Source organism: Syzygium oleosum, unplaced genomic scaffold, assembly GCF_021117445.2.
Source record: "Syzygium oleosum isolate NSW1041296 unplaced genomic scaffold, Sole_v2.1 Sole_v2.03, whole genome shotgun sequence".
Taxonomy (NCBI): Eukaryota; Viridiplantae; Streptophyta; class Magnoliopsida; order Myrtales; family Myrtaceae; genus Syzygium; species Syzygium oleosum.
In genome coordinates, this window is record NW_026607487.1 from 11,708,517 (window position 1) to 11,727,865 (window position 19,349).

At 44.6% G+C, this 19,349-nt stretch overlaps 2 protein-coding genes across 2 annotated transcripts; one reads left to right on the forward strand and one right to left on the reverse strand.

Annotated features, from left to right (window-relative positions):
* Window positions 1-4,204: 4,204 nt before the first annotated feature.
* LOC115670631 (protein JINGUBANG-like) lies at window positions 4,205-5,890 on the reverse strand. Its single transcript, XM_030591941.2, has 2 exons — window positions 4,929-5,890; window positions 4,205-4,814 (listed from the first exon to the last, which is right to left on the reverse strand). Exons 1-2 carry the CDS (start codon window positions 5,837-5,839, stop codon window positions 4,409-4,411), a joined length of 1,317 nt encoding a protein of 438 aa, XP_030447801.1. The 5' UTR covers window positions 5,840-5,890; the 3' UTR covers window positions 4,205-4,408.
* Window positions 5,891-15,598: 9,708 nt separating this feature from the next.
* Window positions 15,599-18,889, forward strand: LOC115670598 (non-functional NADPH-dependent codeinone reductase 2-like). Its single transcript, XM_030591902.2, has 4 exons — window positions 15,599-16,094; window positions 17,861-18,104; window positions 18,187-18,366; window positions 18,476-18,889. The coding sequence occupies exons 1-4, from the start codon at window positions 15,751-15,753 to the stop codon at window positions 18,698-18,700; spliced, it is 993 nt and encodes a 330-aa protein (XP_030447762.1). The 5' UTR covers window positions 15,599-15,750; the 3' UTR covers window positions 18,701-18,889.
* Window positions 18,890-19,349: the final 460 nt, after the last annotated feature.

The following is a 19,349-nucleotide window of genomic DNA, read 5'->3' on the forward strand; positions in this document are numbered from 1 at the left end:
TCGCAATAGGCAACAATCTTCTCCTGCGACCATCCAATATCACCGAGCAAACCTATGAGCCAAATAGCTCTCTTACCTCGGTCGACACCACCTACTTTGTTGTAGTTGCAGATAAAGCAACCATCAAATGTAATTGTGCTTTCTGACCGACGGCACAACTCGCAGCACTGAACACATGCTTTGTCAAGAAACTTTGCCCATCCAGGTCACCGGCAAAATCAGAATCCACATAACTTGTTATTCCTCTGGAAGCATGTATCTTTCAAAAAGTCAAACCGATACGAACAATATATGCTACGGCCTAACGCAAATCATAAATACATAATACTATCCACAGTACTAGTTACGCAAACAAGTCCCGGAGTAACACGTAAAATGCAAGAGCAATGATGACTCAGGTGCTAATCACGATTAATTTCTAAACACTAACGTCAGATCAGCTTTACCCCGAGATCTAAAAGTAAACGATGGTTAATCTAATCAAAACTTGGCTAAATAGACTCTTACAAGTGTTCCGCCTCGAGCCCGCCCGCAAGTTTAATATAATGGAAGCTTTTCCTCAAAGCAATAATGGGGGGAAATCAACTTCTATCTTAGCTCATGCCTCCTGATTAACTCCTAGCCTTAGGTACGTGGCTGCGACATAATCTCCCACGTAGTCGGTGTCTAATGTGAAAGTAGGTGTCTCGAGAAAAGGACAAGGTGAGAAAGAGAGAGCGTTTCTTTCATCTTAGTCTCGTAATGACATTTTTTTGAATGATTGTCTGTTGTGTTTGTGCTTTCGCAACCAAATAAAAAACCTAAAAGTCAGTATAGTTAGCTAGATTACTGTTGATCATGCGGAACGTGTTCAATCGGGAAAATTACCAAAAAAGTCCTAAACCTTTTGTAATTGTGCCAATTCAGTCCTAAACCTTTTTTTTTGCCAATTCAGTCCTAAACCTTTTGCAATTGTGCCAATTTAGTCCATCCGGCTACTTTTGGCCGGCCAGCGCTGACGTGGACGCCGACCGGCTAACGTGACAATTTTTAATAATTTGTTTATTTTTCGATTTTATTTTTATTTTTTTCTCTTTCTTTTTTTTTCCCCTATCTTCTTCCCCGGTCCCGATCCGGCTACCGGCGACCGGCGAGAGGCTGAGGCCGGCGAGGTCATTAGCGAGGGCCAGCCTCGCCAGATCTAGGCGAGGCCTCGCCCGGCGACGGCGAGGTCGACCTCGCCAGATCTAGGCAAGGCCTCGCCCGGCGACGGCGAGGCCGCCCAGATCTGGTTAGACCTCGCCGTCACCTGGCGAGCTCGACCTCGCCCGGCCATGGTGAGGCTTGACCTCGCCCGGCGACGGCGAGGTCTCGCCATGCCGTCGCCAGGCGAGGCCTCGCCGTCGCCGAGCGAGGCCTCACCTGGTCACGGCGAGGTCGGCCTCGCCCGGCAACGGCGAGGTCGGCCTCGCCCGGCAACGGCGAGGCCACCCAGATCTGGCAAGGTGGACCTCGCCGGCCTCAGTCTCTCGCCGGTCGCCGGATCGGCGATCGCCGGATCGGCGATAGGGGAAGAAGATAGGAAAAAAATAAAAAGAAAGAGAAAAAAATAAAATAAAATTCGAAAAATAATAAAAAAAATTATTAAAACTTGCCACGTCAGACGGCCGGCGTCCACGTCAGCGCTGGCCGGCCAAAAGTGGCGGGATGGACTGAATTGGCGCAATTGCAAAAGGTTTAGGACTGAATTGACAAAAAAAAAAGGTTTATGACTGAATTGGCATAATTGCAAAATGTTTAGGGCTTTTTTGGTTGCAAAATGTTTAGTACTTTTTTGGTAATTTTCCCGTGTTAAATCTATATCTCCCAAAATCAAATGGAGATAAATGAGAGAGGCCCTTCTCGATTTGCTTTGCTTTGCATCAGCATAATCGCTTTATAAGATTAAAATATTTAAGTTCTTTTGAGTTTAGGGAGACAAAGAGCTTCAGGTATTCGTCATGTTTCGGCACAGTTTGACTCCTGGTGCTATCGTTCACTTCCACACGAGTTTTCAATTACAGAAGGCTTTGGAGTTAAGATACAGATCAAATATCAAACGACTAACAATGCTTGTAAGTGTTATTATGGAATTAGACCCGATCAAATGGGTGGGGTCCGTTGATGTCGTTAAGGTCGGATCAACCCGGAGAACGAAAACGGGTGCACTTGAGTAAGTCTAGGCACACAATTCCCTTGTTGAGCCCCAGCTCGCCTAGCCCTACCATTATAATCCTTCAAGAGCTGGTTAGTTTTACAAAGAAAATTTGATAATTCTTTAGGCGTGATTTGACCTGAGCAGAGTTTTTTTACCTGGCACTAGCCTTGCAGCCAACATCAATTAAATTTTTGTAGGAACACTTATTCTTGTTTCTTAGAGTGCTTAAGCTATATCAAAGCCATGATCATTTCTCTCTGGTATATATTAACTACTGCAGCCACGAATAGATCGTAACCCATATGGCATTTATTCATAATTGAAACATAAAATGACTTTGTTACCGTTTCGTTGGAATTTATCTCGCGACGAAATATCTTTCACCGAAATTCGTTATTCGGCTTTTAATTAAAGAAATTAGGGTTCTACGCCAACTCCGAACAGGAAATGTCACAGACAAAAGGAACCAGCAGCTCTAATTAGCACAGAACTATACAAATACAAACCTTGTCGGAATTTAATCGATGACAAGGCGTGGAAGCTACAGGCTCGATAAAGTAACCAGATGTAAACAAACTATGATGAAATTCGATCGACGACACAGTTTGAGAACATAAGGATACTATGCTAGTATTTAATTGACGACATAGCACCTGAGATAGAGATTACACGCTGGAATTTAATCGATGAAGTGAATCCAAAAGTTACAGCTAAGAAAATAAAGTGCAGTGCGGGAAAGTAAAAATACCGAAAAGATAGTAAATTTGTTTGATTTATGTCCTAGGAAAAGGTGGCTTTTCTAGTAGATGGCTGGTGTGTTTTTGTAATGATCTAGTGGTAACTACTTTCTGGCAATTTATAGAGATTGCATTTCTTCGAACGGTTTTTGTCGATTGCCTCCATGTCCTCCATTTTCCGCAAATTTCATGTTCACGTTTTCATGCCATACGACGTGTTAACTACCCCATGATCTTACCTTTTGCACGACGGTTGCCCTGTCTTCTTCAAGTGCATCTCCTAAAAAACTGTATGTCCCTTTCTCCTCGATCTTAATTGCTTCATTGATTTTGAACTTTATAGTCACGCTTCGACGTTCCTTGAGTTAACATTTGCCAGCTTAATCCATCAACAGTATACTCATGCTTCTCATGCTTTCAAAGAACTTAATTTGGTGGTATGCTGCTTTCACCCATTCATATTCATGCCAGTATCCATTCCAATAATTACTAGGTTTTCGTCGTCGTATATCCTTTGTATCTGCAAATCATTAGTCCCTTCTTTTCAAAGCAAATTAGGTGAAGGGTCATGCTCCTTTGTGCTGTCGTCTTAGGCTGAAAATGGTGGAACCAGAGACGCTTTTTGAACGGCCCCACGGTGGTACATTTTGGAAAACTTTGAGAGCCCCTCGCCTTGACCTTCTGGCTTCTGCTCCTCAGTCTTCACCTGTGGTCAACTGGAACAACGAGAGCCAGTCCTGGTTTTCTGTCGGCTTTCGGGCGTTTTATCGGTGGCACGATGTTTTGCACCACAAAATCATGCGAACCCGAGCGAGACCATCGGATCAAAAAAACTTTTAATGTCGGCGGTCGGATCTCGCACGAGAAATCGAGAATAAAAAGAACGAAAAACGAAGGGATAATAATGCAAATGATCCTTGAATTTTGACTCAATTTGCAATATAGTCCATGAACTTTCAATTTTCTCAATGTGGTCCATGAACTTTTAATTTATTCAATATAGTCCATGAATTATATGAAATTATTTAATATAATCCTTTCATTATTTAAGATCAGGGACAACAACGAACATTTTCGTATAATCTAAAGATTAAATTGAACATGCATCAAAAGTTCATGGGTTACATTTAACAAATTAAAATTTCAGGCATCGCATTATATATTGAGCTAAAGTTTAGGGATCATATTGAATAAATTAAAAGTTTAGAAATCAAGTTTCACGGTGTGTCAAAGGTTAAAGACTATTTGTCTCATTTTCCCAAAGGAGGAACAAATTATAGGGAAAAGAAAAGAAGAAGAACAGAAAAATCTCATTTTTGGTTACGTACAAATCGCCAAGAAAGTATAAAGAAGCCAAAACATACGAACAGAATCACAGAAAAAGATGTCGATGAGTGGACGGAAATGTCCAACCCAACCCTCCACCTACTCTTTCCTATAAGCAAACATAAATTGGAAAAGAAAAAAGAAATCAGAAAATTTGGAAAAAAAAAAATCAAAGATGGGGAACCCAAATTCTCCATACTTTGATCTTACAGTCCAATCCGCCGCTGTAGACGAGACATCTAGTCCCGCTCCTCCCGGAGTGGGACCCGCCGTCCCCGTCGCCGTCCACGTCGACGCTCGCGGCCAAGCACTTCACCGGCTTCGCGTGTCCCTCGCACACCGCCAGGCAGGAGTACCGCCGGTCCTCCTCTCCCTCCCTCCTCCGCCACACCCTCACCGTGTGGTCCGCCGACCCGCTGCACACCACGTCCCCCGCCACCGCGAGGCACAGTATCGCCTTCGTGTGCCCTCGCAGCGCCCCCACCACCACCATGCAGTGCTCGCCGCCCTCGCTGCCGCCGTCGGGTTCTCTGCTCCGCTCTCCGTCTTGGACCTTCTCCCAAACGAGGATCGACCTATCATCATCCGAAATACACCCATTTGTGAGTTTTGAATTTTGCTGCGGATTTGCTTGTTTCGTGTACGGGCGATTGAATATAGCTTCTAGTAGAATGGATAGTGATGCTCACCTGTCGCAGGCGCCCGAGTAGAGGATGCATCCGTCCTCGCTCAGCGCCAGAGCGTTGACCGCGGACCTGTGCTGTTCTAGGGTCGCGACCAATGCGTGCGTCCTCTGGTGGCCCTCCTTCCTCCACACCTTGATCTTCCTGTCGGCGGAGCCCGTGTAGACGAGGCCGTCGCGGGACACGACGACGGCGTTGATGGCGTCGTCGTGCGCCCTCTCCACCGACTCCATGCACCGGAAGTCGGACACCCGCCACGCCTTGAACGACCGGTCCCACGAGGCCGAGTACAGCACCGAGCCGTCGTAGGTCAGCGCCAGCGACGACACGGCGTCCACGTGGTGGACCCACGTGCACTTCTTGTGCCGCCGCACCTCCACGTAGTTCTTCGCCGAGAAGAGCCTCGCGAGGCGGTCCGTCACGGTGGGCAGCGAGGCCGCGAGCCTGTACCTCCCTTCGGCGTCGATCCTCCACACCCGTATCTTATGGTCCTGGTGGGCGGTGAAGAGCTTGTCCCCGCGCGCCACCACGCTCTTGACGGCGCTGGTGCTGGCAGCTGCGGCGGCCACCGCCTCCGCGCGCCCCGCGTCGGATCCGGACGGGCTCCGGGCCCACGCCCTCACCTCGCCGTCGGAGGAGCCGCTGAAGAGGGACTTGCCGGCGAGGGCGAGGGAGGAGATGTAGGAGGAGTGGCTGGAGAAGGTGGCGACGCAACGGTGGCGGGCGGGAGCCGGAGACTGGTCAGGGGGGTGAGACGGCTGAGGAGGAGGGGTCAGGGAAGGGACGGAGGGGAGGCTGGACTGGGAAGAGAGGGAGCTCGAGGATTCGGAGTGAAGGTGATGATGGTCGGAGGAGATGGCGGTGTGGGAGTTGCACGGCAAGGGACATGGAAGAAGTCCCATGTTTTTTTCTCTCATAGAGAGAGAGAGAGAGAGAGAGAGAGAGAGAGAGAGAGAGAGAGGGGTTCAATTGCAAGGGAGAATGATGATGGGGTAGTTGGCTATATATAAGCTACTATATGTCACCGATACAAATGATTTATTTTGGATTTAAAGAGAAATGATCTAGTAGAAAGAGAATAGGGGTTGGAGCATAGCACACCTAAGTTAAGTATTTTAGATGATTTTTATCGAAATTGAAGCAGTTATACTATACTTACATAACGATTTCGTGGGTCATCCGATCCAACTAAAACAAGGGTCGGAAAAGCATAGTTCCAAACGCATTTATTTGGAGACCTCCTGCGCATCTCAATTGTTACAAAGAAAGCCGTTTGAGCAATTAAATAATGACGCATCGCCGAGCAAGCAAAACTTTTGATTATCCCAATATTACATTACTTTGCAGAAAAGATCCTCACACTTTGAAAAAACAACTATCATCCAACAAAAAACCTGATCCCGATCTTTCCCTTCATCGATGGCGGTTGCCGCCGCCGTGCCAACGATGAAACTAGAGATAACGCGGCCTCTCATTCTCTCCACTTGTCCGAACCATCGTCCACCACCATCGACCTCTACGGTGTCGATGGATCAAAGGTTGCTGATTTCAATTGTTTATGACTCGGTTATATAAAAAACAAAAAAAAAGGCCGTTGTACCATTATTGTCAAAAGTTACTTAGCCAAATTAAAGGATCAAGTACTACATGTGTAGACGAGTGTGTTTGTGGTTAGATCAATTTGGCTAAGTGAGTTTCGACAACAATTTCTAGTTATTAATGGGGAAAATTGTCAAAAAAGTCATAAATCTATTGCACTTTTGCCAATTCAGTCCTAAACCTTTTAAATTTGTCAATTCAGTCCTAAACCTTTTCATTTCTTACCAATTGAGTCCATTTGGCCGGCTGGCGCTGACGTGACCGCCGGCCGTCCGACCAACGTTCACGTGACAATTTTTAAATATTTTTTTCGAATTTTTAAATATTTTTTTCTTTTTTTTTCTACCTTTTCCCTCTAGCCGGTCTGGCGACTGGCGACCGGCCAGATGCGCGGGCCGGCGAGGTTGAGCCTCGCCTAGCCATGACGAGGCCGACCTCGCCGTCGCTGGGTTTCACTCGCCCAACCGCGACGGCAAGACCGGCCTCGCAGCAGCGGGCGAGGCTCACCCTCACCAGTGGCCGGCGGGGGCGAGCTTCGCCAAAGGCCGGCGAGGTCGACCTCGCCGGCCAGGGGGAAAAGGCAGAAAAAAATATTTAAAAATTCGAAAAAAAATATTTAAAAATTGCCACGTCAGCGTTGGCCGGATAGTCGGCGGCCACGTCAGCGCCGGCCGGTCAAATGGACTCAGTTGGCAAGAAGTGAAAAGGTTCAAGACTGAATTGGCAAGAAGTGAAAAAGTTTAGGACTAAATTGGCCTAATTCCAAAAAAAACCCCACACTTTACACTTTGTCCCAATTATACCCTGAACTTTTTTTTGTCTCAAGAAAAACCTCAAACTTTTCTCCGAGTCCCAAATCTACCCTACCGTTATAACTCTGTCTAATTAACGTCAGAAAAAAAAAAAAGAAGAAGAAGAAAACGGAACCAGCAGTTGCGGCGCGGCCAAGCCTTCGCCAGTGGCCGCCGCCACAGCCGCCGGGAAGGAGCGGCGGCCCTCGTCTGGGCCTTCCCGAAGGCCAAGCCAACCCTCGCCGCCCCCGGGCGAGACGCCGGCAGGAGCCAGCAGCCCCGATCTGGGGAGAGGGCGCGACCCTCGCCCGGATCGGGGCCGCAGCCCTCGCCGCCGACTCGCCCGGGCCGGCGAGGGTCGCCGCCTTCGGGAAGGCCCTGGCGAGGGCCGCCGACCCTAGGCGAGGCCTCGCCGAGCCTTCCCGAAGACCGGCGACCCTCGCCGGCCCCGGGCGAGTCGCCGCGAGGGCTGTAGCCCCCGATCCGGGGAGGGCACAACCCTCGCCCCGAGATCGGGGCTGCGAGCCCTCGCCGGCGACTCGCTCGGGGCCGGCTTGACTCGCCGGGGCCGGCGAGGGTCGCCGCCTTCGGGAAGGCCCGGGCGAGGGCCGCCGCTCCTTCCCTGGGAGTATGTGGCGGCGGCCACCGGTGAAGGCTTGCCGCGCGCACCGCCTGTTTTTTTTTTTTTTTTTTCGACGTTAATGGACAGAGTTATAACGGTGGGGTAGATTTGGGACTTGGAGAAAAGTTTGAGGTTTTTCTTGAGACAAAAAAAAGTTTAGGGTATAATTGGGACAAAGTGTAAAGTTTGAGGTTTTTTTTTTAATTAGGCCGGACTAAATTAGCAAACTTAAAAGGTTTAGGACTGAATTGGCAAAAGTGCAATAGGTTTAAGACTTTTTTGACAATTTTCCCGTTATTAATGATTTGGAAAACACTAATAAAGTGTTATTTGTTTGTTATAAAAGGGAAAAATGGGGACAAAAATCCCTATATGCTTGTTGAAAATTCAAAATTTTCCATGTGTTTTATTTGTTCGAAACAGTCTACGTACGGGAATGACGACAGTTTTTTCCCATTAACTAGGATTTTTATTTGAGGAAAAATAGTCAAATTGGTCTATTTACTTTTTACCTACCTGGCATATTACATAAGCACCGTATTGGAATTTGAGCATATTGAAAATCGACACATGTACTCTGTTTGTCCAAATAAGCATTTTAACGTCCAACTCAGCGCATTCACTATAACAACTTGACCAAAGGATTTAACGGAGAACTTTTTTGAAAGTACATGAATTGTTTTAAATTAAATCAAGATCTATGGAAAATTCCAAATTTCGAGTAAAGTGGAGGATCATTTATGCGATTATCTAAAAAGAAATATGACCATAATGGTGGTCGATAATTTCGAAATGCAGAAAAAATTGATCTTTGCATGGCAACGGAAATAAAATGCATCGGACGGCCTAAACTATGTGGAAAAAAAAAACGATTAAGTCATGAATCTTTCAATTGGTTTAGTTAAACTCTAAAAAATTTTATAAAAAAGTACAATTAAGTCCTTTTGATGATCAGTACCCAAAATTGCTTACGTGTCACTGAAAAATTGCCTATATGACATCCTTAAATTGCATTTCCAAACATAAGTTCTCGGCGAGGTGACATTAGGACAGTTCAACCTGGGTTTGTTGTGGCGGCGGCGGTGCAGGCGTGCCTTAGCATGCGGGTTCGAGCAAGACAGAGAGATGGTGGCCGAGCTGCGGTGATGATAGCAGAGTCATGGTGGTGCTGATGGCTATGTCATGGAGAGATGAGCGCAGTGGGGCATCGTAAGTTTTGTGGCATCAAAGGGACTTACACATATAGCTTGCCTCCATCTAAATGGTATGTCAAGCTATTTTTTTCTTGGAACTTTGATACGAAGTTTAGCAAAAGACACGTGGCATAGCGTACGGAGGCAATGCCGACTTGCCCATACTAAAGCTCGGCTCGCAGCAAGACTCCAACAGCCACTTGGACAAGCATCCGAAATTGAGGAGGTCGGTATGGACAAAAGTTGTCTGCTGTAGTTCTTGAGCACATTCGATGGTGGAGGGAGTGCGGCCACCTTTACCTTTAACGCGGCCCCGCCACGCCAGTTGTCGAGATAGAACCAGACGTTTCTGTAGAAAGGTAGAGCGCGTTGACGCAAGTCGGGGGGGATGGGCCTTTTTAACTTTTTGCGCACTTTGTACTCGGTTTTGGTATAGCCGTTGAATCCGAAAATCGAAGAAGAGAAGATCTTATTCATGTGGCTCACGTAGGACTATTGGAACCTCCTCCCTCTTTTTAAGAGCACATCAGCAAGGAAAAGATGATATGGGACCAGATCGATGGTTTCAAGGGCACGCTAAGTAGTTGATCTGCACGATCTGAAAGTATCTTATCAGTTGAAAGTCCTGTTATTGGGTAAGTAACATAGGGCCTTATAAAGGGTAAGCTTGGTCTGGGTGTGGTGAGTCCCGTGTTGGAACCACTGTATCTCCCGCCTAGGATAGCCTCGAAGGCCATGTCCACCACCTTATAGTTTCCGCGATGCATTTCAAAGGGGCAGTTCCTGTGTCCCTTCGAAGATTAGACAGAGTGAAATTATAGTTTGCATATGACTCAAAAGATACTCGAAGTATAGTCTTATCCCAAACGTATGACAGATGATGATGAGGACCTGCGACAAAAGAGAAGATACCGGGGGCTCATGCATGGCCAAATTTTGCAGTCTGTCTTGAAGACAAACCTTCACCTACCGGACGCAAGTGGGCGTCATCACGTCATTGACGTCTTGCGAGGAAGCAAGTTGGAGGGCTCTGAAAAGAATGGGTCGCGGGTCAAAAAGACACAGCAAAGCTTTAGCAGAACAAGATAGAAAAACGAATGTGAAATGGGTAGACGTTGGATCGTTTTCTTAAGTGGATGTGCACGAAAGGCCCGATTCGAGAAGCCCGTAAGGCGACAATCCCTTGGACACCAAAGCTCCCTACTTTTCAACCCGCGACGACGACGACCTAGCGCACCTACAATGACGACATTCCTCGTTTGATCTTTTTCTAGTTCCTTGCAAGTTTTTTCGATCTTTAGGTTTTTATTAGGTTTTTCCACTTTGTTTACTAACACCTTTTTGTTCTGTTAATTTACTCCTTTTTTTTTTATTTGACGTAAAATTTTATCAAAGTAACATATTCATCGGAAGAGATTTAAAGTGAGTTGAATAAGCGGGTGTGAGTTTTCATAATTGATTTAGCTATAGGTTAGCACGCAACAAAACGGTTCTATATGAGATAAGGGGGTCTAAATGGGCCAACCCATACTTTATATATTTAGTCTGACCCAATCCACCCGCTTAATACCTCTAAGTAGTGGGTAATTACAAAACCAACACATCAATGGCAACGAAAGCCGCGTGTAGAGGAATTTTATTTCGTTGGTAGTGTTTCCAAGAACAATCCTTGTGATATAATCGCAATACTATTCCGTAAACGCGTCGGAATCGGTGCAAGCGCTTCTTCTCGATCATTTCGAAGGAATGTGTTTACACCAAAAAGTGGAAAAAAACCATGGAAATAGGCATTGGGAGCTTTGGCGTCGGTAACTTACCGATAGTTCGCAACTTACCGATAGTGGGTGAGCATCGGGAGCTTTGGCGTCGGTAACTTACCGATAGTTCGCAACTTACCAATAGTGGGTGAGCAGAGGATTGGCATCAGCAACTTACCGATAGTTAGGTGTCAATAACAAAACTGCTTATGGATAAGGGTGGTTATTTGAACGTGGAGAGTGCCTAGAAAATAGGAAGATAATAACCACCGTTAGGAAGTTACTTTTTATTTAAAATTTAAAAGTTGTAAACGCTTGTACGGGATTATAAATATCCCAAGTTTGTATTTTAAAGGCCCCCCGATTAACAACAGAACTCACGTTCTTTATCAGTTTGTCTTTCTTTTATCTTTACATTTCCTGCACTCGTACCTTTACATTTGGCCAAGGCCATTATTTTCCTGCAATTTACAAGCTTTAATTCTTTAGGAGTAGTTCTAATGCTCAGATTCACGTCGCCGAGTCGTCCTCCGATATGAATCTTCATCCTTGGTGCTTCGTCGCCGAGTCAAATCCCAGCGTAGTACCGCTGCTCTTTCAAGCTTCGTCCTCGAGTCAAATTCCGTCGAAGTTTGTTTCGATAGTACTTCCTAAACTTTTCCGTCGAGTCAAACTCCGGTTTGGTTTAGGTTTGTACAATTCCACTTTGATTTTTATGATCGCTTGGATATTTCCTGTCAAATCACCACAGAACCCGTCCTTCAATTAAAAGCCGAAGATCCGTTTTCGGTGTTTGTTTCCTTACGGATCAAATTACGGAGAAACAAATTGGCACGCCCAGTGGGACGAATGTGGCTGATTCGAGGAAATATGAAGGTACGTACTCAACTTGATCCTGACCATCCTGGTGGTGTTTTGGGTTATCATCTGCGTAATTGGTGGGACAAGTAACGAGAAGGAGGTGTCAACATCCCGAAGTAATTACCGATGAGAAAGGATCAGGGGGCAGGATGGTCAACGACTTGTATGCTCTTCAAATGACAAAATATGAAGATTCGGCTTTTGTCAAGTAGCATAAAAGTTACCGATGCCAGGGGGCAGATTCAGCTTCTATCAAGTAGCAGAAGAGTTACGGGGCACCTAAAGGCCATTAGTTAAAAGAATCGAATGATTGGTAAATCATTCGATTCTTTTAAGGGGGCATCTGTTTACACCAAAAAGTGGAAAAAAAACCATGGAAATAGGCATCGGGAGCTTTGGCGTCGGTAACTTACCGATAGTTCGCAACTTACCGATAGTGGGTGAGCATCGGGAGCTTTGGCATCGGTAACTTACCGATAGTTCGCAACTTACCGATAGTGGGTGAGCAGAGGATTGGCATCAGCAACTTACCGATAGTTAGGTCAATAACAAAACTGCTTATGGATAAGGGTGGTTATTTGAACGTGGAGAATGCCTAGAAAATAGGAAGATAATAACCACCGTTAGGAAGTTACTTTTTATTTAAAATTTAAAAGTTGTAAATGCTTGTACGGGATTATAAATATTCCAAGTTTGTATTTTAAAGGCCCCCCGATCAACAACAGAACTCACGTTCTTTATCAATTTGTCTTTCTTTTATCTTTACATTTCCTGCATTCGTACATTTACATTTGGCCAAGGCCATTATTTTCCTGCAATTTACAAGCTTTAATTCTTTAGGAGTAGTTCTAATGCTCAGATTCACGTCGCCGAGTCATCCTCCGATATGAATCTTCATCCTTGGTGCTTCGTCGTCGAGTCAAATCCCGGCGTAGTACCGCCGCTCTTTCAAGCTTCGTCCTCGAGTCCAATTCCGTCGAAATTTGTTTCGATAGTACTTCCTAAACTTTTCCGTCGAGTCAAACTCCGGTTTGGTTTAGGTTTGTACAATTCCACTTTGATTTTTATGATCGCTTGGATATTTCCTGTCAAATCACCACAGAACCCGTCCTTCAATTAAAAGCCGGAGATCCATTTTCGGTGTTTGTTTCCTTACGGATCAAATTACGGAGAAACAGAATGTAACAGGAGATTCAATGGGAAGATTATTCAATTCACGAAGCCTAAGCGTTTAAGGCTAACTAGGAATCCGTCGACCCGGTGCGTGGACATCGACATGCACTGAATCAAAACATGAACGCGGATTGTACAGGTCAGTGCTTTTGCTTCTTCAGGCCTTCGTCCCGTTCTGATGGTGATTATTATCAGTTCATCGCCATCCTGGATCCATGTGGGTATATAAGGCCGAGGAACAACCAGACTTGCTGATATTTTTGCATCACGTCGCGAAAAGGGAGGGATAGTTCTGGTGCAAATGGACCCGACGTGCGAGAGCGAGGCTTCGGGTTGCATCCCGAGACGCACCACGGGAGGTGGACTATTCCCTTCTGGTGCGGAGCCAGATAGTGGCCCCAAAAGCTTGAGGGCTCGGGTCAAGGCGAAGCTCAGAGAAGGCGCCGGGAAGGCCAAAGCGAGAGCTCAAGAAACTGGGGAAAAGCTCAAGGAAGGTCTTCGGCGGGTCAAGAACAAGCTCCAGTCCCAAAACCCCCCATAGATTCGCTGACCACGCCTTTTCCTTGCTTTCTTCTTCTTCTTCTTCTTCTTCTTCTTCTTCACAATAACTGTATGTAATCCTTTTTGCTTTGGAGAGAGATGAGGATCCCAATGGATTCCATCAGTTCTTCGTTTCTCTTTCCCTTAACCCGATTGAATCTGTGCTTAGATATATAATAGAGACGGGGGGAACTTGTTGCTGTGTAACTCGATGTCGTTTTGGGGTTGACTTGGAAACGACCTTCCAACCATCGGTTCTCTTGCGCCCCTAATTGGTGAATACTTTGTTCAGCCTGTTGATGAGTTTTGCACGCATGAATCCAACGCTTTCCTATGCTAGAGAACATGCTGTTGCCTAGGTCGCTTCTGGATCCGGGTTCCGATGATTGTTGTGGGACAACGGGGCGGTAGGGAAGTTTCACGGCTTGGCGCCGGGGAATCCGAACTGAGGAATCTCAAGAAGAGGACGAGGATCACAATCTTGCATGACACCTATTCTACTCGAATCCTTAAGCTATAAGCGAAGAGGGTTCGCATTCCAAATCTCCCGTTTCTAAGATTCCATAGTGTTTGGAAAACTTATTCCCCGATAGACATACTCGAAACATATTCGATCAATGCAGAAAACGTGCCCAATGATCATCAACCTGTATCACCGATCGTACAGACATATCGCATAACGAACATACCCGGTATTGCCACGGATTAAATGCCGATTTACACTTTAGAGTAATCTTCGATAGTCTTTCGTACCTACTTGCGTTCCGAAGGAAAATCAGAAAAAGACGTTATATCGAAGGGGTGCGTTATTTCGCATATATGAAAAATCACGTTAGTTTTTCTAAAAGGTGTCTACTATTTATAGTAATAGGCAAATAACCACCTTGTGAGCTTTTGTGGCTCACGGGCGGATTTGGCCTATCTTGGGCGGCCCATCCATTATGCTATTCACATAAGTTTTTTAGTGACTAAGATATCGAGCCTCTCCCTCAATGTAAAGGTGTTTTAAAATCATTAAGGTTGAGACTGGGGATGGAGATGCTGTTGTTAAAGAAATCTTATTGGACAAACTCTCTTTTGAGAAGAATGAAATCAATTGAAATACCGTACATTTGAAGAAATTGTGGCAGATGGGCACACCCATAAATGTAATTATGTCATCTTTCCGACGTTTATAAGCCTCACAAATTATCTAAATCTTATGAATAAGTATGCTCGAGACATGTTAATCAGAAGTAGTGGTAAAACACTAATAAGACGAGAAAAGTAATCTATCACAACACGTGAACTGTCTCAGTGTACTGCTTAGCAGATGCCTTCTGAAACTGTCATTAACAAAATTCGCCGTAATTTAGCAGGGACAAACAGATAAATTTATTCTTCTCGTGATGCTTGTGCTAAATCTGGGTACCCACAATTTCTTTTTCTTTCTTGAGCATGGGATTGTCCGGACGCGATCCAAAAAAGTTTGCCAGTTTCAAAACACGGACCGATCCGAGTAAGAACTTTTTGGCCTAATACCGATCGACCCGCCCATCGAGCTAGTCGGGGGTGTTTTTCTTTTTTTATTTTTGGGATAATGACACAAATAGTCCCTAAACTTTGACTTAATGTACAATTTGGTCCCTGAACTTTTAATTTGTTCAATGTGGTCCCTGAACTTTAACATAATGTTCAATTCGGTCCCTGAACTTTTAATTTGTTCAATGTGGTCCCTGAACTTTTAATATGTGTTCAATTTAGTCCCTGAACTATATGAAAATGTTCAATATAGTCCCTGCACTTGAATTAATGGAAGGACTATATTGAACATTTTCAAATAGTTCAAGGACTAAATTGAACACATATTAAAAGTTCAGGGACCACATTGAACAAATCAAAAGTTCAGGGACCAAATTGAACATTAGGTTAAAGTTCAGGGACTACATTAAACAAATTAAAAGTTCATGAACCAAATTGCACATTGAGTCAAAATTCAGGGACTATTAGTGTCATTTTCCCTTTATTGTTTTTACCTTTGGTGAATCTGAAATCTTCTGGGAATCTTGAGTTCTGACCTTGACCAAATCAATCAAAATTGCCGATTCCCTCTCCCACTCCCCATCATCATAGCAACCACCCAACCATCCCCACGAAACAACCGTCTCTTCTGTCATCATCATCGTCGCGGCCCAAATATAATTTAAAGAACATACAATATAGTATTTGTCAATTCACACGGACGAGCAAAGACGAAGGACCTTTCGCATGCAAGTTGCGCTCTGATCTGCCCACCCATCAACCCGACCCGAAATGGACGACGCCCGCCCCTCTGGCCACGCCCCGGCCAAGATCCCCGAAGCGGCGCTGAAGCCCGGCGGCCGGAGAATGCCGCTCCTCGGCCTGGGCACCGCCGCGTCGCCGCCGGTGGCGCCGGGGGCGACGAAGCTGGCCGTCCTGGAGGCCATCGAGCTGGGCTACAGGCACTTCGACACCGCGGCCCTGTACAGCACGGAGGAGCCGCTCGGCGAGGCCGTGAGCGAAGCCCTCTCGAGGGGGCTGATCAAATCGAGGGAAGAGCTCTTCGTCACCTCCAAGCTCTGGTGCAGTGATGCTCACCCGGGGCTTGTCCTCCCTGCTCTCCAGAAGAGCCTCAAGTAATTTTACACCTCAGAAATCTCCCACCCAGTCCCATATTAGCTTCTTGTGCGATTCAAGACCTGCGAGGTTTTAACATGTAAAGATTCTCTGCATCATGAGCATGTCAATGTAGGTTGGTTTTGATTCGGGGGCGAACATGGTTTCAGGATAGAATCGGGAATTGGAGAACCGACCGGTTCCATGCGCTCCGGCTGGTTCCCGGTTCGGTTCCCTCGGGGAACTGGGAAAACCCTAAAAGGAAACCTTTTACTTTTTTTTCTCATAAGAACCTAGATGTGTTTATCTATGTAGGGGTTTACAGTAATCTTTCGGGCAATTAATAAGGATCAATGTGCGTAAGGTCGTCTTTAATTGAAATAGGGGTTACTCTTGGGGAGAGATTTAATTCTCTACTATGGGTCCGTTTGTTTCGCGGAAAATACACGATGTGAAAAGCATTTACCTAAAAATGATTCAGCCATATCGCTTGAAATAATTAACCAATAAAAAATATTTTCATTATCGATAATAATTTATGCCAAAACATTTTCTTGAACAATAAAAATGTTTTTCATTCATTCATTTTTATAAGCGAAATAAACGATCATTTTTAGGAAAATCTTTTTCAAATTGTTCATTTCCGGCGAAACAAACATACCCTAATAGTCACTCATAAAGTTCTAACGAAGAGGATAGATTGAGACTTAACATAAAAGGTTTTTAGATATCAGCGGCTACATAGAGCGATAAGAAAGTTGGATATCATATTAATTTTCCGAAACCATTAGATTTATTATAGTTTCATTTCCTAAAAACCAACATATAACATTGGTGTCTTGTTGTAATTTATATTATTCTATGTCGTTGATAGATTGAGATAAATTACTCTATAGTACGCTATCGGTGAAAAACTACAATGGCGGGTATCATACTATCACGAGATTTTATATCGCATTTAATATATTCAAGATAAATTTGTTATGCCCATTAAAACAGATTGGAATCCATGGACCTTGTGCTCCGTAGGATTGTAGGTATGGTGATTAGTATGGTCATGATCTTCACTAGAGATTGGTGAAGCTTATGTTGTCACATGTTAACATGTATGACGATAATCTAGGTTTTATTTTACGTGTTTTGAACTCTTTATTGTTTATTTTATTTTACGTGTTCATCTTTTATTGATTGTTTCTATTGACAAATGAGAAACTTTCATTTTTGTTATTGCGTTAACTTTCATTTTGCTTAACTAAAAGTGAAACAAAAAAAAGGAACCTGTTTGGAACCTGTGACTGGGTGGGTTCCAGGTTACCAGGTTCCAGGTTTTAAAAAATGAGGAACTTGTTCCGACAAGTAGGTTCCAGATTTCAGGTGGAACCTGTAAGGAACCTAAACTGCTCACCCCTAGTTTTGATATGCCCAACTGATTAACAAAATTTATTTACAAACTGATTTCTCATGCTTTGGTCGAAAATGGAATATGATCTGCTCATTTGAATGTGTGATTACGTTAATTTATGCACGAATTATATAAATCCATCTTAATATATCTAAAGATCTCTTATTTAACTAGTTTCCCTTTTCGTAGACATCCTCTGAGATTTGAACTGTACAGAGAATAGTTAGTGTTCGAAACTGGTGGCACTAATTGTTATGCAGTGGTAACTGATCAATGCATTGTAGATGATAGAATGATTCTGTACAATGACATAAAGCTGAGACTGCGGAAGTCATTTGCTCTGCACATTTCCTGATGATCTCTGCTTGTGTACACTCTGCTCAGAAATCTCAAGTTGGACTACATAGATCTTTACCTCATCCACTGGCCAGTGAGCTCGAAACCCGGAACGTACGAGTTCCCGATCAAGAAGGAAGAATTTCTACCCATGGACTTCAAGGCCGTTTGGGCTGACATGGAGGAGTGCCAGAAGAAAGGACTAACTAAAAGCATCGGAGTCAGCAATTTCTCTTGTAAAAAGATGTCTGAAATTCTGGCTACTGCACAAGTACCACCGGCTGTTAATCAGGTAAATTTCTTTGATTCTTCTGATGTATGTCCTAGATGTTGGTATGACATGGTTTTGACGCTGATGCATTGTCCGTGGCAAGGTGGAATTCAATCCGCTGTGGCAGCAAAAGAAACTTAAAGAGTTCTGCAGAGACCACGAGATCCTATTGACTGCTTATGCCGCTTTAGGCGCTAAAGGAACCATATGGGGAAGCAATAGGGTCATAGAATGCGAGCAGCTCAAGGAGATCGCCGAGGCCAAGGGAAAAACTGTTGCGCAGGTCAGGTGCTTCTGTTCTCGAGCCTCAGCCCTAGTTTAGTGATTAAATTTCCAATTTTAGATGGATGAAGATGTTGAGTGATGCTGATATTTTGGGTGGTGATGAACAGATTTGCCTGAGATGGGCATTTGAGCAAGGAGTGTCTGTACTGGCCAAAAGCTTCAACAAGGAGAGAATGAAGGAGAACGTCGAGATTTTTGAGTGGGAGTTGACAGAGGAAGAGAACAAGAAGATAAGCGAGATCCCCCAAACCAGAGGATGTCTAGGAGAAGATTACATCTCGGTGCACGGGCCTTTCAAGACGATTGAGGAGCTGTGGGATGGTGAGCTGTGAGCAATACAGGCTGCTCAGAACACTTTCTGACGAGTTTCGAGTTTGGTGGATGTACCTAGCTTTCTTCATATGAAAGAGGAGCTGAATATCACCTGAACTCTTAGGATAGAACCTCACTTTTCGTGAATGGATCTGATCAGGTTTTTGCAGCTTATTTCCTAGCTGAAGAAGCGTGCTTATGTTGAACTTTCAACTAATTTGAATCAGCACATTGGAAATCTACAAATAGTTGGCATCATCAAACCGTGTTTCAACAGATACCCGGAATCTTTCAGAACAACGTCACAGGTTACACTCAAGCAGGTTTTCAACTTGCAAAGCTTGTGACATGTTCTTTTGCAAGAAATGTTGCTAAGTCCAACATTGCACTTTACCCTTGGGTTTTCAGCAATATCTGGTTTACAGCCTCATGGAGAGGCTTCCAATTGTCCAGACGGCTGAATGAAACAGCCAAAAAGATTTTCCATTTGCCGGCACAGACTGCAATGTAGAAGATGAACTCGAACAAACAAAGTATCGTGCAATATTTTAGCCTCTACCGTAAACTGCAATAAACATGATCTCAGTCACAATTTCGCTGTGACACTTACAGAAGGTCAATTGCAGATGCTAATAACAGATCAGATGACCAATGGACCTTAGGAGTAAT